The 25,712-nt window shown below is 37.0% G+C and overlaps 1 protein-coding gene across 4 annotated transcripts in view; it reads right to left on the bottom strand.

Annotated features, from left to right (window-relative positions):
- Positions 1–25,712, bottom strand: part of svilc (supervillin c) — a 45,482-nt gene that overhangs the window by 3,018 nt on the left and 16,752 nt on the right. For 3 of the 4 annotated variants that reach the window (XM_030140934.1, XM_030140936.1, XM_030140937.1), the window contains 22 exons: positions 23,794–24,350; positions 22,794–22,923; positions 18,987–19,031; positions 18,808–18,870; positions 16,417–16,491; positions 16,207–16,312; positions 15,639–15,701; positions 14,852–15,077; positions 13,344–13,501; positions 13,133–13,258; positions 12,915–13,051; positions 11,961–12,108; positions 11,085–11,230; positions 10,810–10,985; positions 8,361–8,505; positions 6,267–6,570; positions 6,034–6,176; positions 4,768–4,870; positions 4,475–4,682; positions 4,245–4,378; positions 2,676–2,831; positions 865–1,008 (listed from right to left, as the gene is read on the bottom strand). In XM_030140934.1, the coding sequence (XP_029996794.1) occupies positions 865–1,008; positions 2,676–2,831; positions 4,245–4,378; positions 4,475–4,682; positions 4,768–4,870; positions 6,034–6,176; positions 6,267–6,570; positions 8,361–8,505; positions 10,810–10,985; positions 11,085–11,230; positions 11,961–12,108; positions 12,915–13,051; positions 13,133–13,258; positions 13,344–13,501; positions 14,852–15,077; positions 15,639–15,701; positions 16,207–16,312; positions 16,417–16,491; positions 18,808–18,870; positions 18,987–19,031; positions 22,794–22,923; positions 23,794–24,350 (3,493 nt within the window). The remainder of the gene's footprint in view (positions 1–864; positions 1,009–2,675; positions 2,832–4,244; positions 4,379–4,474; positions 4,683–4,767; positions 4,871–6,033; positions 6,177–6,266; positions 6,571–8,360; positions 8,506–10,809; positions 10,986–11,084; positions 11,231–11,960; positions 12,109–12,914; positions 13,052–13,132; positions 13,259–13,343; positions 13,502–14,851; positions 15,078–15,638; positions 15,702–16,206; positions 16,313–16,416; positions 16,492–18,807; positions 18,871–18,986; positions 19,032–22,793; positions 22,924–23,793; positions 24,351–25,712) is intronic. The other variant, XM_030140935.1, reaches the window with a different exon arrangement.

Below are 25,712 nucleotides of genomic sequence, written 5' to 3'. Positions count from 1 at the left end.
TACATTTATAAACAAATAAAATTCAGTGGTAGTTTTGGTGTTTCCCAAGTGTGTTCTGGTGTGAGATTTCCACCTGCTGTAATATTAATACTATACTCAATCCTTTAATAGAACATCTGATGTAATTTACCCTGTGGGCCTCAACTGTTTTATGTTATAAAAATTGAATTTATAAATAAAAGTTTAAACTTCGACACATGCACTAAGGTAAATGTAGCTGATATGGTATTCAATTACAGCAGAATATACAGGGTAGGGAAGCAAAATTTACACTGAACATTTAGTTGTTTTTTCTCAGCAGGCACTACATCAATTGTTTTGAAACCAAACATATATTGATGTCATAATCATACCTAACACTATTATCCATACCTTTTCAGAAACTTTTGCCCGTATGAGTAATCAGGAAAGCAAACGTCAAAGAGTGTGTGATTTGCTGAATGCACTCGTCACACCAAAGGAGATTTCAAAAATAGTTGGAGTGTCCATAAAGACTGTTTATAATGGAAAGAAGAGAATGACTATGAGCAAAACTATTACGAGAAAGTCTGGAAGATACTATTAAAGAAGAATGGGAGAAGTTGTCACCCCAATATTTGAGGAACACTTGCGCAAGTTTCAGGAAGCGTGTGAAGGCAGTTATTGAGAAAGAAGGAGGACACATAGAATAAAAACATTTTCTATTATGTCAATTTTCTTGTGGCAAATAAATTCTCATGACTTTCAATAAACTAATTGGTCATACACTGTCTTTCAATCCCTGCCTCAAAATATTGTAAATTTTGCTTCCCCACCCTGTAGATACAGTAGTTCCCATCTCTGTATTTAATCCCATTTCAGAGCTGTTGACTATTTCCCATGTACCTTTGCAGTACTGCAGAGCCGTCTGCATTGCACACCTCCTCTCATTGTTCCAGCAGCTCCAGGCTGAAGCGGAGCCCTCTGTCTGCTCGGGCTGACCCCTCTGCCAAAGATAGACCTCCAGACGGTTGTCAAGCAAGAACAAAGCTAAAGGACAGATGAGACAGAGATAGGGAATATATGAGACAAAGCAGAATTCGATTACATCAACATTAGATTAAGGTGGACTCGCTCTTTGAGTTTTGGCAGATAGAAAACAATTGATTTAGGAGAGAACAAAGCTGGGCGCAGATTAAAAAAAAAATGTTTTCAAGATCTAAAGAAGCAAGATATCTGCAATATCTACAGTCTTTAAAAGCAAGTTTAGCTAATTTTCCCATTAACTAGTAAAGTGTCCATCTGTTATGTTGTTTGTAAGGCTTGTCTTTGAAAATTCCCTTTAATTTCAGCTATTGTTTTAACTAAACACACCAATTAAAATACCAGGTTGGCACTAAACTGAAGGAAATGTGTCCGCAATTCTGTCTCAGGCTTTCATCTGCTCTTAAATGGACTGAAATGATGGAAATCTGTTTCTATGCTGACTGCAAGACTTTTTTTTTTTTTTTACTGTGGTCCTGAGCAGTTTTGTTTTGTTTTGAAAAATGAAAATTTAATAAATATATTCTTAAAAAAAAAAAAAACATCAGGCTGGGACAGTTTAACATCAGCTGTACTGCAGTGTTCAGTGAACCTGGGCTCAGATGTGAGGCTGCATATATATGAAATGAGAAAAAAACAAAGATTGCCTATTTTTAAAAGTTGCATTTATCAATTTCTCACTGTCCAAACATTCATAGTAGGATAAAAACTAAGAGAATAGTTCAGATCCTTCCATTGGATAATTACTGCAGTAAGTTACTCGTCCCTAACTGATACAGTAAATCTTCATTGTAAAGAGAAATGATGTTACTGGGTTCACAAGGGTCAAATTAATATCCCATATCAAACAAAGTGCTACTTCTACTACTACTACTAGATGCTGAAACTAACTGTATCCAACACATTATTAACACCTAGGACTGTGGTGAGTCATCATCTTCAAGGAAGGAATGTGGTGGACCGCATGTTGATTTACCAAAAAAATTAAAAATCTACATTAGAATTCGCAGCTATGTTTATATTGAAATTAAGTGCATTGCACGCACGCACGCACACACAAACACACACACACACACAATGTGAAGAGAAATCAAGGGATTAGGACTAAAAGGACTCATTAGTGAGGCTGTACTGAATGACCAGGTCTGAACATCAGCAGATTTTTCCCAACAATACCAGGATTCATCAGGATCAGATTGTGTCAGAGTGGTTCAGGAGCATGACACATCATGTACACATGGACTGGACACCAAAGAGTCCAGACCTGAACCACACTGCATGTCTTTGGGATGTGATGTAGAGGACTTTACACAGCGGTCTGACTCATCAATACAAGATATGGGCAAAAATGAATGAAACTATGGATGGAAATAAATGGAACATTGCATAAGTTTATCCAAATGACGCTATGGTTAATGTATGTTGTAATTAAAGTTGAGGGAAGTCCAATTTTTTTTAACCAGGCTAAGTATGTATAAGCTAATGTATATATGTTTATTTTTTGTTGACATGTCAAAAAGGCTGCTTGCTAAAATACAGGAAACCTCTTCCGACAACACATTGACAGATAACTGATTAAATCCTAACAAAAAGTAATAAAAACTGGAGTTAAAAAAGGAGAAATCAGACCCAGGCCTTTGAGATTTATGGTAAAGCCTGTCGTCTGTTCTGACCTGGCTCTGGAACTGAGAACAGACTCTCCTGGACGAAGGGCATGGCCATCACCAGCCCCGGCAGACGGGTCGGACTATGCAGCTCTTCGGCTCGGAAGCTTCCAGAAGAGGCGCTCAGGTGGAAGAGACGAGGTGTGAAGTTGTATTTTCCTGGATCTGACAGAGAACAGACAGAGCTTTAAGTGTGACAGAAAAGGTTACAGGCCTGAGGAGGTACTCGTCATCCTGTTAAAAACACATAAGTAAAGGAACTAGAAATGCACTGATTCGGTTTCTTCTCTCCCTCAGACTTTGTCCTTGGTTTTTACTGTAAGTCTTATAAGAAAATCACTAATACAGTCAGAATCAGCTTTATTACCTCCACCAAGTGAAACAGCGGAGGTTATGTTTTCATCAGGGTTTGTTTATCTGTCTGTCTGTCTGTTAGCAAGACAACTCAAAAAGTTATTTTGTGAAATTTTCAGGAAATGTTGATACTGGCACACGGAACAAATTATAAAATTTTGGTGGCAATCGGGGAGGGGGGGGGGGGGGGGGGGGGGTTGTTTGTCTGTTTGTTAGCAAGATAACTCCAAAAATTATGGATGGATTTGGATGAAATTTTCAGGAAATATTGATTCTGGTACAAGGAACAAATGATTAAATTTTGGTGGTGATGGGGGGGGGGTGCTGATCTGCCTTGGCAGAGGTCTGCGCTCTCCGAGTGCTTTTCTAGTTGGCAAAGTTTCTGCACACAAACAAGGAATCTGACTGGTTTAAACTTAGCTCTCATGTGTTATAGAATAAATGTATGTATAAAAACATAGAATAAAAACTTTAAAAAAAAACTGTACAAATACTGTGAAAGCAAATAGTAAATAGAACGGTGCAAGTACAAAGACTAAAGTTATGACAAAACACATACACTTTTACACAAATGAACAAACAAACAAATGATAATACAAGCTGAGAAGAAAAAAATGGCTGATACAAACACCAACTGAAAAAAAATGCATTGTGAAGTACTGAAATCTTAGAAATTAGTTAATGTTTTTGTTTCTGATGGTAATGTATTCCAACCTGAGGAGTGAACGCTGTTTTGTATTTTGCCGGTTTAGGTGGTTTTGGCTGTACAGATTCAAATTTCAAGATTCAAGAATGTTTATTGTCATTATGTGCACATAACAAAATGTTTCTTAGAGGTAGATCTCGGCTAGACCAAAAAAATCAAACACAAAAACACACAAGAATATGTACGTCAATATAAAAAATCTAAAGAATATGTATATCAAGACTGTGCATTATATATAGAAAAGAAATGTACAACACAGTATGTACAGTGTAGTAAAGTTAGAATGCACTGATCACTATGATTATTAAAAGGATTTTTAGGATTTCAGAACGTTGAAAGAAAGTACTGAACTGTCTGGCATCTCCTCATTTAAGCTTTTTACCGAAACAAATATGTTCAGATGTATGCCCTTTGTAGTCATCGACATTTGGTAACTACCTGTGACTGTATTACTTAATGTTTCTGCATTAATAACATTTATTTTGCACTTCAGTTACATAATGCATTTCATGTTGTACCTTGCAGCATGCAGTCGTAGGCCTTCCTGTCCATCTGTCCCAGTGCTGCCCAGAACTCTGCAGGCTCTGATCCTTCCTCCACAGCCTGCACCTTCACAGGATTATTTTTACTGAGACCCAGCTCCGGCGGACACCTGATGCACAACACAAACACACATCACAGTCAACAAGCTGAAAGGTATTGACAACATCCCTCCTGCTACAAAGCCCGGTCAGTACATGGGACTTACATTTGACTGAGACGCTCCACTGTCCTCTTGCTGACTTCTCTGGAACTGGCATGAGCTTTGCAGCCGGTCCAGAGGTAAAGCAGTCCCTGTTGGCTGTTGAGCAGGACCACAGACCCTCTGGACCTCAGACCGGCACAGCAGCAGTCCACTTCTAACAGAGAACCCTCCTCTGGGAGTTCTCCTCGAACACAGAACAGACGCCACTCGGCTACAACAGACACAAGGATATCCAAATGAATCAGATATTAAGAAACAGATAAAACACCACAAAAACTAAAGGAAAGTTACTGTGCCTGTTTCTGTGGAAGCCTCCTCTCGCTTGCCCTTGTGAATGACCAGACCACCATGAAAGAGCTGCAGGAAACAGGGAGGTTCTTTTCCCTGAGGCACCACAACCTTCAGCAAGAAAACAGAAAACACATGGACTGTAAACAACATCAGTCCTGCTGGAGGTTTTCACCTTATAGCAACACATTCTATGACTCAGAGCATGGAAAATACGCATTTATTTATACAGTATAAAGTTATAGAACAGCCTCCAACATTAAAATCCAATTCTGTAAATGAGGCAGTTTAACAACACTTGAAGGGGCAGCAGAGACCAAAAACATCTACTGATATAAAATGTTTAATAACTTTTTATCCACTAATCTTATCAATACATGTAATCAATACATACTCAGCTTTTCATGGTCATCAGATGTGACCCATTTGGGCAATCAGAGGCTCCGTAGTAAACACTGAAACACTGTTATCTTCTGCAACATTGATTCACCAGTAAAACCCATGTAGTTTGACAAATGGCAGTGATTGTAGACACTTGTTTTAATGTTCAGTTAATGCTGAAAAAGTCACTTTTGGTCCAGTTTTCTCTGTTCTGATAAAATAACCTTTGATTTTACTCAGAGCTTTTATGAATATCTACATGACCAGTAAATTCAATATAGGAAAATACCTAAAAAATGCAAAACGAAGAGGATAATGTTATAATAAATGGTGATAAATCACGACGAAAGACTAAATCTTTAGACAAATTCATTTGAAAGACGCTGCAAAAAAAGTTCTAGGTCTTTAGGGGTTAATCGATTGCAGCAATTTTCAACTCTAGTCCCTGAGTTGGTGTAATAGCAACCATAAAAAAACAGTAATATGCAAATATCAATATTGCATAAAACACTGCACACTGCATGAGAACAAAGGAAATACTTTAAACAATTAAAAAAACACAAAACATAAAGCTGAGTACACTTAATATGATCAGAATATTATACAGAATATTTATGCATCCTTAGAAGATAACTGTCCTGTATGCAACATTTTAAAAAATATAAGGACACATTTTCAATAACATGCATGTGAAAGTTCATATGCATAGAATAGTTTCTTTCCATGTTACAGTATTACAGATGTTACATGAAATATGTTCCAATTTTAAGTGGCTTAACTGATCAGTGTATTACTAGTGTATTAATTAAGTGATATTAAAGGCACAAAAAAGAACAATATAAGAACATTACTGATGCATTTGTTCTGTTGTTGATCCATGCTGAAGGTCTCACCTGTGATTCTTCATGGTTGTTCATCCCAATGGACAGGAAAGCAGCCGTGTCCCGTCCACTGACGCTGGAATGACGTCCCCGCCACAGAAAGAAGGCTGTGCTTTCTTTTTCTGTGCCACATTCATCCAGACCGTTTGCCTTATCTATAGGTCAGACATATAACATCAATATTTAACTTTTAAATCTTACTTTATTAAACTCAGACTGCATTGTTTAGCGTCATCATCACTAACCGGTACTGTTGAAGGTGTACGTCCAGCGAACGACGTATGAATCTCCCTCGTGAAGCTGCCCGGTGCTTTCCACAGGAATCTCACTGTCATCAAACTCCTGGACGTGCCAAGTGTCCACGGCGACTGTCTTCAGCTCCAACTGACGTCCCTCCTCCAGCCTGATGACCCCGTGACCTCTCTGGACATCAACGCCAGACAGGACACTGTGGACCGAGGTGTCCCCATCTGCAGACTGACCTGATACTAGAGCTTTAGCATCACAGGGAATGAGAGGGTCTGACGATGGAGACGTGATGGACGTGGACTGAGGAGAAAGAACAACAGACATTTCTTTTGTTAACCCTAAAAGACTGAAACAACCAACAGCGACTAAAAGCATCTACTGATGTAAAATGTTGAACAACTGTTGATCCACTAATCCCATCAATACATGTAAATAATTGGTGTAAAATACAGTTTGTCATCTTTTCATGGTCATCAGATATGATCCATTTGGACGTTCAGAGGCTCTGTAGTGAACCTGGAAACACTGTCATCTTCTGCAACATTGATTTACCAGTAAAACCCATGAAGTCTGACAACTGACAGAGGTTCTAAACACTTATTTTTACATTCAGAAAAAGATGAAAGATGAAAAGATGAAAAAGCCACTTTTTTTTCAGCTTTCTGTTTTGATGTAACAACCTGTGAATTTGCTCAGAGCTTTTCTGAACATCTACATGATCAGCAAATTAAATAATTTACTAATTAATTACAAATTAATCAACTGATCTTTAACAAAAATTTATTAGCACCCTGGAGGACCTTCATCAGATGGCAATTTTTATCACAGAGGCTGGAGTGCCCACTTAGAGCAATCGAAAAGAGAGTTATTTTATTAAATATCAATAATTACATTTCTGAATTTCTTGTTTATCATTTATTGTCTGTCGTTAATGTTTGTCTTGCTAATACATTTTACTTAGTTATAACCTAATGGGAATCCTAAGTAAATGAATACATTTTACAAGTCACCATTAGTAATAACCCAGATAGCAAAGACATACTGGGACGGATCTGGAACAGAATCCCACCCTGATTTGGCCCAAAACCGTTTGGCAGATCCGTCCCAGTGTCCAAATGCACATCGGGCCAAAACAGGTAGTGCTCTGCGAAACAGATCTTCTACAGAAACGGTCCAGCTCTGGCCCAGCTCCTGCTGCTTTCCACAGTCTTTGACTTTTGGAGTTGATGTAACATCTCTTATTCTCTGTAATTTTTGCTTTAATGTGTTAGAAATGTTGTGCATTTGTTCTGCAAATAAATATTAAAAGTTAGAGGTTAACCTTTGGAATGTAATTCATTTAGACATTAGGAAAATCTAAAGGGTGCAGACAATTTTCAAGTGGGATGAGTTGCTTTTTGATTATATTTACTCAATGGACACAAATAAGGACACTAAATGTTTGTTTGGAATGTTGAGTATAGCTGCTCAGGAAGCTATTACTAAAAAATGGTTAAACGTAAATGTCCCAAACCTAGAAGACTGGCATCAAATTGTTTACACACTTTTTGTGATGGAGCAAATCACATTTAACAACAGACTCCAAAATGATAGATTTGATAAAATATGGGAGAAATGGAGGACACGTATCTTATTAAGATGACTGGATTTTGTGTACATCTATTTATTATTTTTTTATTTTCTATTTATATATTCTCTCTCTCCTTTTTTTTTTTTTTTTTAAAGAAACTGTATTTCCCTGTATATTGTTACTGTATTTTATTTGATTGTGTATATCCCTCTTTAAATGTTATTTTACTTTTTTTCTGTACAAAAACTTCTATAAAAATTTAATTTAAAAAAAAAAAAGTTAGAGGTTAAGTCACATTAACTGATATATCTCTGCATTTAGCACCTAGCATTAACATTAGCATTAGCACATTTCATATTAGGAGCAGTGAGCTGCCAGTGAAGGTGCTTGGGGACCTTCATCAGTACCATGATCAGCCAATATAACCTGCTTTAATGGCAGTGATTTCATGTTAATATTGATCATTACATTCCATCTTTGAAATGTTTGTCTTTCTGTTCTCTGTGTATTTGACATAAACCTGTGTCTCGTCCGTCAGTGTGGCTTTGACTTCCTTGTCTCTGTTCTTCGTTGTCCAGTCCAGGAACTTTTCTCTGAACAAAGACGTCTCTTTGTGCTCGGAGATGCAGCCGAACAGCGCCCACCTGGGACGCCCCTCACCCCTCCTGAGGACCGATGGGAACATAAATAAACTGGTCATGAAACCAAAAAAACATTGTGCACCACTAGACAGCAGTCTGGTGTTATGTAGTACTGGTAAAGATGCAGTAGTTCTCAACCTGGAGGTGATTTTCCAGGGGTCGTTAGCTATTATAAGTAAAATGTTTTACATTATACTGTGTGGATGAGTGATATAATTTGCCTTTAACCCTTTCATGCATGAATTATGAAAACCTTTGTCAAGATATTTTTCCTGAGTGTTTTTATTCCTCTTTAGGCATGAAAAAAACAATGTCATTGAAATTTTTTATGAAGCTGTTTTTTATGGGGTTTCAAAAATGTCTACTCAGCTGGACAGCATGCATTTAATTTTTGAAGAAAAGAAACATTTTTTAAAAATACAATATCAGAAAGTGATATACTGTGTGAAAACTTTGAAATATTTTCTTTTAATGTAGCTAATCTGATGTTTTCTCACATTTTATCATACTCTAATACAAGTTATTACTCACTTCATGGACATAATATATAGATTTTTTTTAACTTTTTGTTTAAGAAAACTGTTAATTACAATCTAATAACAAATAGCAATTGATTTACTCTCAAACATGTTACTGCAGATCAGGTTTATCAAGTATTTATCAGTAATTGTGTGAATTGCAGTGTATGAGATGGTGCATAAGCGTCCACTGTGTTGTCTGATATGCAACTAAAACAACAAAATCCATGAATATACAAGAGAACATCTGTAAAATAACTGTCCACTGTCGTGACCAGTATGCATGAAAGGGTTAAATAGATTCTAGTGTGTGTTTGTGAGAGTCACGTGAAAACAAAACAGATTAAAACTTCTATTTCATGCTTATGTGCCATAGTACGATGCATAATGATTCCAAACATATTTATTCCCTTTCAGTTCTTATTCAAATGGTCTGAGAGGACATGAGATTTCTACAACTACTCTGCTTGTTTTCAGAATGTAGAAAATCTACCCCATGATGCCCTGATTTTGACCAATCACAGGAGCTTTGACACAGGTAGGGTGACTAAATACGTACATTTAACCTGGAAACAACTCTACAGTGGCTTCACTTCTCTATTACAGAACGAAACAACATGTGGTTTATCTATTTTTATATTTAGTCTTTTGATTTGGACCAAGAGGAGAGGGCTGCAAAAGGAAGGAGTGTTACTATTTCCTCTGGATTTCAGCTCCTACAGCTTTAACCAAACAGCTACAACCTTTCTTGGTACTGATCACATGGAGCAACAAATGAAGCAATGACCCCTAACCAAGAGCTCAACAGTCATCAGAAAACAAAAAGTTTTCAAGCGGGGATGCAAATGCAAAATATACCCACTACCTATGCCATTATTTCTATCGGCTGTGACTCAGAGATACAGTGGATGACAAATTATCATGTATTAGTTTGATACCCCTTACATTGAATTTTAATGTATTTTCCCCCACTGTTGTTATCAATGTTGTGAATTATTTGTGACATTTTCTGCCTTATAACATCTGCCACGTTTGTAGTTTCTTATGTTTCTGTTGATCAATGAGGAATGTTCATGTCATTGCTCATAAAGAAATACATGTAAATACTATTTTAAACATATTTGTCTCAATAAATATGGATTGGCACATTGCTCATGCTTTTTTATTTATTTATTTTTTTGTTTGTTTTTTTTTTTTACATTTCTGACACAAGATGGCTGTAGCTGAACTAGATCAAACCCCTGCAGTCAGGTCATGAAAACACCTTCCTAACAGAGAGGAGGTATATTCTTACTGCCTATTGTTACAGATTATACTGTGTAGTATCATGGTGGGAGGTACAGGTAGAATTCATTGTTAACTCGTTGTGATTTAATGGCTGCACAGTGTGTTTTAGTATTGTAGAATCAGCCTTGTCAACACCAGCTTTGTGTACTTGTATTTCCTGCTGCACTGAGCCACTCAGTTTGAGCTATAAACAGTCATATAACAAGCCTGGATAAAGCTGCTTGCTGGGGTTTCTCTGTGTAAAGTATAAGCCGTCTTCTCTGTTTTTAAGGTGTGCACTACAGGGGACTTCTAGGGTTTTTGCTGCATGTAAAATGAATTAATAATATCAGCCTTCACTGTTTATAGTGTGGAATGTATTCCATGCTGCGGCGCACAGCAATGCTCATGATCTGTAGTGAGTATTAGCAGCTGCACACTGTTTTTATACCATGGATTGATATGGTGTAGATAGGGCAGTTATGTTTTCTGTGCAGTATTGAAAAAAGCTGAATTCATTGCAGAGCCTGCAGTGTGGACTTACAGCTGTATGCTGGGGTTACACTGTGTGGGATCCAGTGGGTTGACTCGACAGTTGCTGTAATCATACACACCAACCCACACTTGGTGAGTCAGCTGGAGAGCTACATTCCTCCTGCTGAGGGAGACATCCTGTCCATGCCACAGGTACACTTCACTGCCAAAGTCGAAAACTAGAGCCTGGATGCAAAATAAAACCACAACACACACACACATATAAAACTAATCCCACGGTACGAAATGATCAGGCAGCGTTAAAATCCAGAGGAGAGGTCGGACCTCATTGGGGCTCAACAGGGAGACGCTGGGGATGGAGGCCCAGGCTTGTTCATGGGGGACCAGTCTGTTCTCCACCAGCTGGTAAACACAGTTGGACTCGGCCACCCCCTGCTCAAACAGCTCATCCTCCTCTGGTGCACCAGCTCCTGCAGGGACCAGCAAACAAAAAACAATACTGAACAACCCATACACACACATTCAGCTGATTGGTCTTGTCTATCTCTTTCAGTTGTGACATTATAAACGCCTTTTTGTGCTCTAAACAGCTGCTGATATTTTAAAAAAGTAGACATTTCATTAGCAAAAAAAAAAAAAGATGCAAAATTACTTACCTCTGTTTGCATCAAACATATAGCACTTTAATTATCTTTACTGGTCTGATATGAGATTGTGTAAATTGAAAGAGAACCTCATTGAATCGTAACCTGTGAGTCATGAAAACATTTAGTATTGCCTTTCTTATAAGGTTAAAGAAAGACAAAACAAATGTCTGAGGGCGTTTCTCAGGCAATACATTAAGGAGTGATGGGTAAATCTGTAATTCTGGAAATAAAACTACAGAAAGCAGTCCTGGCTGGCAAGAAAAACTAACCAATTGTAACATTTTTTTGAACACTTGCTTGCATCAGGTTGTGTGGCTACTCACTAATTCAACTGTCAGATGGATTTATAAAGTCTTTGCAACCTGCATAACACATTACAGTCAGTAAACCATTCCTAAAAATAATTTCCATTTCAACTGTTTTTGCAGTTGATTTGGCATAATTTGTTACAATTCTACTGGACAGATGGGGAGCTTTGGTGGTCAGAATATTGCCCATGGGTTTCCAGTTCATGATCACTGATGTGTATGTTCGAGTCACTTTGAACTCTAACCTCTGTACTGCGTCCGTCCTCCCAGAAGGTCCCAGAACTGTGCAGCCAGGCCACTGTCAGAGTTCAGTCCTTCCTCGAGGTGAACGACCTGCGAGGCCTGACAGCCGAGGTCCCTCTGGCTCTGAATGAACAACGCCAGCTCATAGGCCTAAAACCAACAGATGAAACACAAACACATGACAAATACCACAGTGCAGCACAGATGGGTGTTTAAAGGCATTATATGTAGTATTGATTCTAAAGTCACAATAGTAAGGGGAAGTCAGGTACCAACCCTATCTGTCTTATAATCTTCATGTGCTGCATCAGCTGATAGTTTACATTATAGCTCTGTTAACTTAGCTCTGTTTTTAGACAGAAAACAGCCACAGTAAACCCATAAATCACCTCTGTTTTCTGTACGGTTAGTGTTGTCAGTAGCTGCACTAAAGATTTGTTTGGAATCGTCAAAAACTCATAACTGTCAGTTTAGTCTGAACCGTGGCTTCATAAACCTCATAATCAAACTCACCCATGCAAAAGAAACGCTGCCATTTGAGCATCAAACTCCATTCTTTTCATTTAGAGCTGTGTCCAGTGGAGAAAGCAACAACAGTCATTCTAACTTTTATCACTTTGTTACTTTCTTTGACTCTAAAAGTTGTTTCTTAGTGGTTCTTATCTCATCTGGTCACTTTCTGATGCTTTGATCAAAGGCCCGTGGTGTTAGTTTTCCTCACCATGGGACACTGGCAGGGTGACTCATTACTTCCTACTACCAGACCGTTGGTGTAACTGACTTCAGTTCATATCTCTAAAATCCTATACAATGGCATCTTTGGCAGAATTTCAATGCTCTTGATTCTAATTTTTAACATTTGAGAGTGTAAATGCAACATATAATCCTTAAAGATAATAAAATATGGTTTCTATTGTTGCCTTAGACAATAAACATACATGTTACTGTCCTCTTACCTTTGCCTTCTCTTGCTCATTTGCAAACTCCCCACTCCATACAATGCAGTGTTCTGGACTGACCAGCAGGAAGCAGTCTCCGCTGTTCAGTGAATGCACCGAGGGCTCCACCACACGGACCTGGACATGCCGCCTACCTGTTACCGCAGACGCCATTTAATACAAACACCTGAACACTGAGATGTCGTCATGCAATCAGCACTCTAATATTTCCTGACCTTTTATAAGAATAAGCATCAGGCTGTTGAAGGGAGGATGAGAGTTGGCTGCAGCTGATGAAGAGATGCTGCTGAAGTCTTCAGATCCAGTAACATGTGCATCAGATGAAGACGAGTTCTTCGATTCTACAGGCAGGAAGACACAATGGAATGGAGTTAAATAATGAAAAAGTAAAAAAAACAGAAAGAAGGATCAAGTATTTCTACTCACTCTTCTCTGCTTCCTCGGCAGCGGTGTTGACTCTCTCTCCCATGTAGTCCTGCTGGATGTCTTCTCTGGCGGCCAGAGCTCGCAGAGGGTTTCGGGAGCCCTGAGTCCGACGGGACGGACGCACCGCTCGTCTGTGTTCGGCTACAGCTGAAGTTAGTCTGCACCAGCACAGATCAGCATTTTACGGGTCATAATTTAAGAATCTTATTTCTATTAACACATATGGACTATAATGCACTATACAACGCAAACCTGTACAGACAGACAGACAGACAGACAGACAGACAGACAGACAGACAGACAGACAGACAGACAGACAGACAGACAGACAGACAGATAGATAGATAGATAGATAGATAGATAGATAGATAGATAGATAGATAGATAGATAGATAGATAGATCCTATTTCTCTTTCCTTCAGTATATCATTTTAAAAACAGGAAAGAAACATTAGATTTTACTTTTTATGCAAAGCAAAGACTAATCATAGAAACTGACAATATTTTTTACTTTTACTAACACTGACATTAATGAAAAACTATCAACACCATTTTAATAACTTGTTCTGAGTCAAGTGTGATTAAACCAGAAAGTCACAGTGAACTAAAAGTAATGCATTAATGAAAAATTTTAATGTAATACCACACCTCCTGTTTCCCTTAACAAATATGGATTGTAATGCACTATGCAATTTGGGATCAAGTTAAGGCTCGAAACTGCCCAAAATATATAATTAGCAGTTTTGTTTTGTTTTGTTTTTTTGCTTCAGCAATTGGTTGATATTTTAAAAAGCAGGAAAGAAGATTTTCAAACATTAATCATTGAAATTGACAATATTTTCAGATTTGTTTCGATAGTGTATACATTGAATCTCAAAAATCTCAAATAATAACACATGTAAAACCCAGGTTATAATTGTTAACAAAAACTGAAAAAAAAATTTAATGGATAAAAAATGCATTTATGTTGTGCCAGTTTTGCACCAACAGGTGGCAGCACATCATGAGATTGCATATTTTAAGTTTTTACCCCTTGGCCAACTGGCTGAAGAGGTATTAAAATGTTTTGTCGTCTGTCTGTCAGTTTGTCCGTCTGTCTGTAGTGTACAGCACATTACGTTTCCTAAATGCCAGTGTTAGTTTTTGTCCTTTCTTTCCATGATGTGGGCTTGTTTAAGGGGAGGTGGACTGGTGTAGTAAAATCCACAAAGATACCTCCTATACTTCCAACATCTACTGCATCTTTTTGCCCCGAGTTTTTAATACACCATCTCCCTCCCCTTAAAAAAAAGGTACATCAGCGAAAAAACTAATGATGAAATGAAAAACTAAAACTAAGCATTCACAAAAATACAGATTAAACTATTGACACCGCTTTGATAATAACTCAGTATGAGTAAGAGATGGTCAAAGTGACATAAAAGTAGCACACTAATGAAAAATATTCAAATAACACCACACCAATGCAAACATTATAATCTCATGATCTGTGGTAAAACCTGGCTCACATGGGTGCATTGGTCTGACAGAGAACACCCAGGTCCTGTTCACTCTCTGCAGCAGCGACGTCTCCACAGGGTGGGGGGGCGCAGCTGAAGGGAGGGGGCTGTTCACTGTAGAAACCTGCGTCGAACATCTGCGATTCATTCGCAGGAGCCACGTCTTTCACCTCCTGTGGAGCCGCTGTGGTTTCTGATGTTGCTTCAAACTCCATCACAGGCTGCAGAGAGGATTCTGAGGAGAAAACCAAATAGACTTTAAGGAAATAAAAACAGAGACGTGATAATGACGGGTTTATCAGGGTTCCTACAGGTTTCTACAAGTTCAATTTAAGACTTTTTAAGACCTTTTTAAGACTACTTAGAACACAATTTAATGCAGATTTCACGGCCTATTTCATGGTCATAATGGCAAAAATTTGTGACTCCTAGAATTTAAGAAAATGTATTTATTTACTCCAACACCTGGATTCCCACCATAACCAGTCATTTCTCACTGGGGGCTGCAAAGTTAGTGATAATTGGTTCCTAATTTCAGTATAAACTGTTGGGTTGGAACGGGTGGAACTGAGTTGACTTACATTACTTTCTTTGCAGTTTGGACATTTAACAGACACATTTAAACACAATACAGTGAACAGGTTTATGGTAACATAACTTAAGACCAATCACATCACATTTAATACCTTTTAAAGACTTTTTTAAGGTATTAAATGCAGATTTGTAAATTCAAGACTTTTAAGACTTTTTAAGATCCCGCGGGAACCCTGTTTATGATCATATGACCTGCATTAACCTTCAAATGTGCATGTTGGATCCTCAGTGGAGTCCTTTATCTCTGATTCTGGAGATCCATAACCTGAAAAACAGACCAGTAGCCAATAAGCATTTAAAATTTTACACAATCTCAAATATTATCCTCATATATTTGCGGAAAAATCTTTTCTGTGTTGCAAAAGGTCTGGGTATATCAGACAGACACAAATAAATGCAATGATTTTTTTTTCTTCGTTTACTGTTGTTTATCTTTATCGAAGACAAATGTGAATCCGTTTCATTATTTTGCAAAAATATCCTGTTTTTCTTTTTACCACAATGGAACAGAGCATGTGCAGAAGGGAGAATGTGGAATTGGGTTTATCTGCACTTGCTTGTTGTATGTTGTTGCTGTTAACTGTAAAATGTACCCATAGTGGGATAAATATATTATCTTATGTGAGCAATACTTGGCATTGTTCAGTGACTTACGAGTGAATCTTAATGCAATACATAACAAATGCACGGGGCGTCCAGAAACTTTTTCCACCACTATAAACTCAAAATAAAAATGCAGATAACACACAAATACGAATGCATGAACTCACTTCTCTTGACCACATTGGACTGAGTAGAGTCCTCATTCATCTTGTCCTGCTGTGGATAAACCTCTTCATCTTCTACAGTCTTCTGTTCATCCTCAGCTCCCTTAGACTGTGCAGCCAAAAAGTTAAAATCTGTTAAGTCACTATACAAGAAACCCCTTCAGATTATTTCATTATTAAAAAAATGTCAATCATGTCACTTTCCAGCATTACCTTGTGTCTCCAAAGAGGCTGAACCAGGTTTTTTGTGGGTGAGGAGACTTCCTGTGCCTCAAAGGACAGATTGGTCTGAGGATCGAATCAAAACACAATAAAATAACAGCTCAGTGCGTCCATAAACTAGGGAGTTAGTACAAGACTACATGGAATATTTCAATGCAAAATTTACTTTATTTTCAACAACACACGAGCTATAAATATCTTCAAGATAATCAAGTTGACAATATATCTGCAGACAGAAGAAACAAAATGTAAAGTACAAGACAGACAATTTATTTTTGATGTTAAATAAACACTACAATGTCCAACATGTAAGACAATATGAGGCTATTAAGTTCCAGGAGATGTGTGTCTAAAAGGCTTCGTAGTTTGGGCAAAGTTTAAGTGCATTCTGGGAAAATAAACACACAGTTCATATTGAATCTAATGCATCTGCCTACTCCTGCAGCTCACCTCAGAACCATCATTTTTTGGTTAAATATAACATGTGTAACAGCAGCATCATCGATCTGTTATTTAGCTCCAATGTAGCGCTGTATTTTATGATCTGACAGAGTGTTCATGTACAGTGGTGACCAAAATTATCAGAACACCTGACAGATCTGAAAATATTGACCTTATTTTGCCTCCAAAACATAATTTCATTTCATAAAAACATTATGAAATGAGCACAACAGATATCAAATGAAGTGAGTCCTACTGTTTTTTTTTTCACTTGTAACATTAATATTTCCTTAATGAGAAGGATAAACTTTGTGTATTAAACAGAATCACACAGCCATGTCCTAAGACTCACATCATCGTCAGTTTAACCACCATCAAACCTGACAACGATACATAAGGAATTTGGATTCTTCTGTGACACTGACAGTGAAATATGCTTGTGTTTTTTGTTGAAAAATGACCTAAATCTCCTTATGAGGACTGCATTCTATGGTTTATAGAGCATCATGTTGACTTTGTAGATATTTCATTCCTTTTATGGGTATTTAAATGGTTAATTAAAATTTAAAAAAAAACAAAAAACAAATGTAACCTGTTAAATATAATAATTTTGGCCAATACTGCACATCCATGATTAACTTTGAATTCAATCCCTAACATGGCATAGTGAGTCAGTAGAAAAATCAATGTTGTATATTTTTTAATTTAACATTGTGTCATTGATAATTTTCAATAAGTAATTGTAATATCACTGCTGAATGAGGAAAACTGTTCCTGTCATGGTTTATATACTGTATCTGTGTCTAATGCTTTCTTTACCTGTTTAGGTTTTTTTTTTATTATTATTTATTTATTTTAGTTGCACATTACATACAATTAAATGATTAAAAAGAAAAATGTTAGCACATGGTTCAGGAAAGGTTAGAAGCCATCAATGGCTTGTGCAAATACTTCCTCTTAAAAATAAATTAAACAGTAATAAATAAATAAAAAATACAGTAACTGATAAAATACAGGCATCAATTTAACAAAGAAAAAAAAAATGCAGTTTACATAGATGATACATAAATACAATACCAGGCAATGACACGGGTCAGATCACCAAAAAGACTTCAACAAACATATGACTGAGGATGCACCATATGCTTTAATTGTAATACTTTAATACTGGGAATGGACCCCGGACAGAATAGTCTTCATTTTGGTAGAGATTAATGGTGATCCTTAAATAAAGACATAAGAAACTTTTCAATAACATGCCAAGGTCAATACCTTTCAGAGATTAGTGCCTGTGATTCACTTTTGTAAACAACCAAGATGGCTGCCGCTGAGGTGGAACAGTGTTTTGAATCTTCCATCACATCTGCATTAATCAAACTGGACAGCATATTTGCTCTAAAAGAAGAGCAAACACCTGAAGTCTTCTGTTGTTGATAAGACAGATGTGTTTGTTGTACTTCCAATTCAACAGGATTTGGTGACTTTAATTTGCCAACTGGCCCGACTGTCACAGCTTTAATGCGGGTCTGTCAAATTGCATCCAGAGGCATTTTGATCAGCGGCTGTTGATAACAGGCCTTGGAAATGAAAAAAGAACTGAGAAATCAGAGACTAATTCACATCTGAGAATTGGTTTGATGATGTCAGGCCTCTCAATAATTGCGCTTCAGTGTTTGGTAATAGATGCAAAGTTCACCGAGTTCACAGAAAGACATTTGCGAAAGTAATGAAGTGCACAAGGTTGAAAAGAACAAAATGGAAACTGTGAATGAGAGCTGTGATGTGTCACTTCAAAATAAGGATCATTTCTCTGCAGGTGACAGATTTCTACACTTGTTAGCACAAGTCAAAATTCACACATCAGATGACATTTCACTGCATATTAAACACTGCAAACCAAAAGCAGCAGCGTTCCTGCCATGCACCAGCTCAAACTATTACCTGATTGAAACACATAATATATTGGGGCGTACTGCTAGAAAAGACAGAGGCAAAGACGGGGTCCTGGGAGAGAAGAGGGATTAGAAAAAAAGAGGGGTTTGCCCAAGCTGAAATCTGATATTATGATGATGGAGACTTAAAAATATCCGTGCAGTGGAAAGCGTTAGTGCATGACTTACCCAGCACTGAGGGAGGGTGCTGTCAGCATGAATATCTGCTTCTTCCTGCAGAGAGCATTGTGGGAAAACGACACAGATAATAAACATTAAGGGAAATGTTCACAGGATGATAAAGTCAAGGCAAAAAAAAGCACAAGGCACTCTACTAAAAGAAGCCATATGTAGTATTTCTACTTAAAAAAGCTTTTAAAAATGACTTAAAAGTATCATTAGAGTGTTTAGAATAAATAATTCTGACAGGATGTTAAAGTTTTAGTCAATTTGTTGTATTGCAGAGACATGACGTGAATATGCTGTTACTATAAATCAATGTGACCACTAGAGGGAGTGGTGACAAAAACACTAAGGCCAAGGTGAGAATGAGAACTGGTAGGAAACAACTTTTACAATCAAAGTGATAAAAGTTAGATGCACTGTTGTTTTCTCCACTGGACACAGCTCTAAATGAAAAGAATGGAGTTTCATGCTGAATTGGGGGTGTTTCTTCTACACTGTGAGTTTGATTATGATGCTTACGAAGGTATAAAGTTATTATGGGGTGTTTGTTGAAAACGGAGGTGATTTATGGTTTTACTGTAACTGTTTTCTGTCTAAAAACAGAGCTAAGCTAACAGAGCTATAATGTAAACTATCAGCTGATGCAGCATGTGAAGATTATAAGACACAGTGTTATTTTGACTGACTGTTAAAATAACCATTTATGAGTTTCTGTTTGACAAAGAAAATGTGACGATACCATAATACAGATATGTGTCAACAATGTTTGTTTGTTTTTTACTTTATTCAGTGAGTGATGGGGTTGATTTGGTGGTGGTTTTGTTAGCTGTGGGTACATTTTGGTTCACAACTTCCCCCTGCTGTTGATAGTTTGGAATATCAATACAACAAATAGTGTAACCACTGAGTAAAAAACAAAAAAGTAGCAATATTACACTATAAAAATACTCAAAGATGCTCAAAATACTAAAAAAAAATCCTGCCTTCTAAGTCAAAAAACACAATAAGTAAGCAAGTATTATCAGCAAATATGCAAATATATGCTTAAAGAATTAAAAATAAGTTCGTCTTTTGTAAGTTTCTTGTGTTTTGCAGTGCCATATTTTAAAAACACATCACTTTTGTTTGTGCTAAATCACTGAAATCAGGACAACTATTACATAAAGACAAACTGACTGCCCAAATATACATTCACACAAGGCAGTATCAAATAATACGACACCAAAATTAGAACCTGTAAAACCTTATAAAACCTCAGTGTACTGTAAGCACAGAACAAATTCTGTTGCAAAAAAACATCAGGTTGTCAAAAAGCAAATGGCAATTCCTTTTATGTTATTTTTTAAGAAAATCGTGGCAAATTTCCTAAATTTTGACAGACATAATTAACAGTAAATGCTGCTGTCTATTTTCATTTTATTAGCCATTTGGCAAACTATTTAATCTTTGCAGCTCTTCTGGGTATATTTCATATATATACAGAAGAACTAATGATATCATGTAAAGCAAGTGCAATCAAATTTACAGCACATCGTTTGTGAGATATAACACATACAAACACACACTGTCACCATGGTGCAGCTCAGATTATAAGGTCATAAAAGGGTCAAAATTTAACTACCAGAATAATCGGCGTGTTTACATTCCACATCCCGTATCCCAGCACATAAACACCACGTAGGCTGGGTATATTCCCAGTAACATTAGTCTGTGATCTCAAGACATTTAGCACATACCAAATGCAGAGTGCTGCTGCTCAGAGACTCTATATCTGGTTTCAGTGGAACGACAAAAGCCCTGATCTAACCACAGACATCCTCTTATTCTGGCATCAAGGAAAGGAATGAGCCAACCCGACAACCTAAAAATGAAACGCAAAGGCCTCCGATACAGAGGATTTACACCAGCACAGTGCAAATATCACATAATTCTGTTTACGTCTACGGTTTTTTCCTGCATAAAGTATCAAGACATGCCAATATTACTTCTGTCCAGTGGGTGAATTTCTCTTATTTCCATTATTACATCAGTGAGCCTGTTTACATGCACACTAATACTCCAATCACTATCTGATTTCTGAAGTTATCAGATTATTCAAGTGATCATGTAAATAGTATAATCTGATATGATTTATCAGATAACAACAGTGATCTGATCAATAGAAATCTGATTAACACACTTGAATTTCTCCCCAATACTTCAATGTCTTCCTACATGTATACAGGTGAATCGAATTTATTTTGTTCTTTTACATCTGTACATATGTACAAACAATTAAAATTGTAGAAAACGGAAGTCACATAGTCAAACATGAGCAGAAGAAATTAACAGGAAGTTTGAGTCTACCATCACTAATTACATACTCAAAGAACTCCAATAATGGAATGAAACGTCTAAACCAGGGTTTTCAAGTATCACATTTCTTAACTGCATGTAAACGTGTCAGATTTTATTATTACAATTGTCTGATGACTCCAAGCTATTGGATTTTTATGGTCATGTGAACAGGCTCAGTGTTTTCCTGATTTAATTTGCACAAACAAGTGTTTTAACATGATAAATGTTATTGTCTTTAGTCATATAATTATTAGAACTTGCACCAGTTGAAGGCGTGGTACATATACTTGGGATGGCACTGATTCTGTCTCATTCTAAGCCTGGAAAAACCCTGGTTTCATGTATGACTCCTTTGTTTGGTGGTGAAACTATTGCCCTTTTATTACCATGCATTTTTTGAGTTGAGTTGAGCTGTTCTAAAATGTTTAATTTTTTTTTTTTCATATCTTTTTATTTTATTCTTTACATAACACACCCATCCACACATAAACCTACATACCTGTACAGTTGATTTTAAACATGCACCTATGTATCCATACCAGAACAAATGGAAACATACACTCATAACCACCCACAGACATGCCTATTCATACATACACACATGTGTATCATTAGTATCAGTTTAATAACTTTTGACTCAAAAATCCTATCAATACATCTGACCAGTTCTGATGAAATGCTTATCTGTATCTGATATGACCCATATGGAGGTTTAGAGACTCTGCTGTAAACGTGGAAACACCGTCATTTTCTGCAACATTGATTCACCACTAGTTTTCTTTTAAATTAATTAAATGTAAGAAAAATACCTTATTTTCACTGAAAAATTCAAAATACTGAGGTTATGATAATAATAAACAGTGATAAAATACTTGGAAAGGTTACATTTAGAGAAACTAATTATGCAGAAGTCACAACAATAATAGTTCTAGGTCTTTAAAGGTTAATCTTACTTCAACAGTGACCACTTTTTATATTGTATACATATATATAATGTACTGGCAGTACACATATATTTTCGCAGCACATCAGTGGTAATTTAAGTTTTGATCGATAAACTTAAATTAGAATTTAACAGATATTAGATTATAGTTGTGTCACATTAACTCTGCTTCATTAAATCTGGATTTGCTCACATTGGGAGCAAACCTAAACCTTAATTTAAATGAATCCTCAGTGCTGCAGCCAAGTCTTGAAGTAGAAATTCAGCTTGAAATTTCAAAACATGCTGTTATAGAGTACGTAGACTGTATTTGTACTAAAACAACAGCAGCATTGCACAGTTTAACCCCTGTTGACCCTCTGCTGACAGACTGAAACCCACAGCCTCTAAACAACTCTTTCAGAAGATGACAGATCATGTCAAATAACAGACTGCACACATTCAGATCCTGCAGCTGTGATCAGTTCTACTGAGACCCTCACCATACACTAAATCATAAGAAACCCTCTGTCCAGGCTGTTATTTCTCACCTTAGTTCTGCTGCTGTTGGTTGGATCCTGCAGGTTGGCGTTCCTGTCCACCAGTGTGACCTGAACACGTCCTGTGGTTGTGGTTTCTTCATTCACCATCCTCGGACTATCATCCTGATCTTGCCTCCCTCTGGACAGGAAGAATGTAAATGGAGGGTTAAATGTCAAAAGAACCACATCTAGTAAAGTCAACAATGTACATGATGATGATGAAAACCACACAACCCAATCAAAAACTGTCCAAACCTGGATTTAACTAAGCAAATATAATATTATTGCCTTAAAATTAAATGAGAGACAGACTTTTCTGTAGAGAAGTGGCACCATCAGTTCATTTTCTGTCATGATAAGGTACATATACTGCAATATGTAGTTTAATAAGTTTTATGACTTATTAATATTATTATTTTTTGGGATTGTTTGTTTTTTGCACTACCTTATGCATGCACATTTTCCATCCATCCATCCATCCATCAACTACACCCTGAAAAGTTTTGGCCAACAGTGTATTTGTGCCATTTTCTTTTGGAGCCATTTTTTGTACTATGTTTGACTTGTTTGCCATGGGACAAATTTGTATAATACAAAATTTACACTGAAGATGTTAACAGTCAAGGGTGTCAAAATACTATGCTATCATAATGACCTATAAATAATGACAACTTCAAATGTTTCTCTTTGTTTTAGTGTAAAAATAAAAAAAAATGAATTATATGAAAACGTACAAAATGTCCTTTCATAAAAAAGGGAATAACATGAAAAAATACAAACAACCTGAAATGTATTATGAGAAGTAAGTGCAAGTTTAACAATATTATGCTTATTAGTAAATGTTTTGTGCCTTTGTAGATCTATCTATCTATCTATCTATCTATCTATCTATCTATCTATCTATCTATCTATCTATCTATCTATCTATCTATCTATCTATCTATCTATCTATCTATCTATCTATCTATCTATCTATCTATCTATCTATCTATCTATCTTTTTGACTTACTGGATGTCTGCTGCAGTCTCTGGTCTGTATTCCTGCTCCTGTGTCTTCACCAGGCAGGGTTTTTCCTCTATACCAGCGTCCTGCTCTGTTGAGATTCTCACTGGCATACAGGCAATTGTTTCCCTCCTGTTTCGGGCCCTCTGCCTCCAGGGCGCAGCGGTGACGGACCCTCCATCCACCCCCGAAGCCTCACGTCTCTCTCTGCGTGGTGCTGCAGTCATTTCCTGCCTTTCTACTTCCTCCATCCTCCCTGAAACGCCCACATCTCCACAACCTCCACCATTGTGTTCGTGGACGGGTGGTGCATCCATCTGACCACCCTCTGTCCTCCAATCCGAGCCTCCAGACCGGCTCTTCTTTAGGATGCCCCTCAGGCCCGGTTCAGTGTCGTAGCGCTGTAGGCCCTGCTGGGTTGGACCGGCTTCGGGATCAAGCTCGGGTTTTGGCTGGGAAAGACGGACCTCGCTGGGTTTTAGGTTGACAGACAAGGCCTGCTGTCTGTCGGACAGATGAGGGGACAAACAGAACGCAGGAAGCTGTATGGGGCCTTTCTGGAGCTGAAGACAGAAACATCAGGAAAAACAAATTAAAAATTAATTCATATTACAATAGACTTAAAAAGGAAAGTAAAATAAAGTTTGGACTTAACAATCAATGAGGTCAAACTCATTTTAGTCCAGGGTGCACATACAGACCAATATGATCTCAAGTGGGTCGAACCAGTAAATACTATCGTTATAATCTATACCAGTGGTTTCCAACCTTTTTTGACTCCTGACCCCATTTCAACATTACAAATTTCTGGTGACCACAGACATTCAAAATGCAGACATGTTTTTTTCCTAAAATTAATTTGTTTTTGATCATGTAATAGTTTGCTATGCTATGTTGCAAATAAATGTTAATTTTAGATGACATTAAGTCGATATAATGTATATTATTATGGACAGAGGGAGAAAAGCCAGGTGTAGATTACTGCAAAAAGTGAGAATTTTATTTTCCTTGGTCAGGATATGTACAGTCAGTCCAGCTTGGATTTACAAGGCTGACAATTAATACTGAACAAACAATAACTCAAACTATGAATTATGAAAGAGCTGCAGCATCTGAAACCGACCACAATGAACATTTGACAGATAAACAGTACCACAGTGCTTCAGTTTCACCTTCACAGTTTGTCATGTCTTTTATGTATTGTGATTGTCTCTCTCAACTCACCATATATATTTTATTAGTAAGTTTGTTTATTTGTTTTTTATCATTTACAAGAAATTCCAGGCAACTCCATGTGGGGTCCCAACCCCAAGGTTGAAAAACACTGACCTATACATGACAACTACAGTTTTTTCTCTGTCTCAGTGTAAAAAACTAAAATTATATGAAAATGTTTACATTTCCAAACTACTCTTTAACAATAAAATGAACAACCTGTACAAATATGAACAACTTGAAAATTCTCAAAAGTAGTAAGTGCAATTTCACCAATATTGTGCCGTTACTAAATGTTTTGTGTATTTGTAGATCCACTGTGATCTGTACGCTGTACTGCACATGTGTAAATGATAAGCAGAGGCATAATATTGTTAAAATTGGACTTACCAAACCTTTGTGCACTGGAGGCAAGGTGGGTGAAATGTCTTACCCAAGGAGCAAAGAAGAGAATAGAGTGGGATTCAAACCAACAACCCACTACAGTGACTGAAAATATAGTACACAATGCACTGTATTTTCTAATGTTACTCCTGGTGTAAAAATGCAAGCAACTCAGCTTTGATTGATATGATATGATATGATATGATATGATATGATATGATATGATATGATATGATATGATATGATATGATATGATATGATATGATATGATATATGATATGATATGATATGATATGATATGCTGAATTTTCTCCATGACGAAATTT

Source organism: Sphaeramia orbicularis, chromosome 8 (assembly GCF_902148855.1).
Source record: "Sphaeramia orbicularis chromosome 8, fSphaOr1.1, whole genome shotgun sequence".
In the NCBI taxonomy this organism is placed as follows: domain Eukaryota; kingdom Metazoa; phylum Chordata; class Actinopteri; order Kurtiformes; family Apogonidae; genus Sphaeramia; species Sphaeramia orbicularis.
The sequence above is the reverse complement of the archived record's forward strand: the minus strand, read 5'-3'. Positions and strand labels throughout refer to the sequence as shown.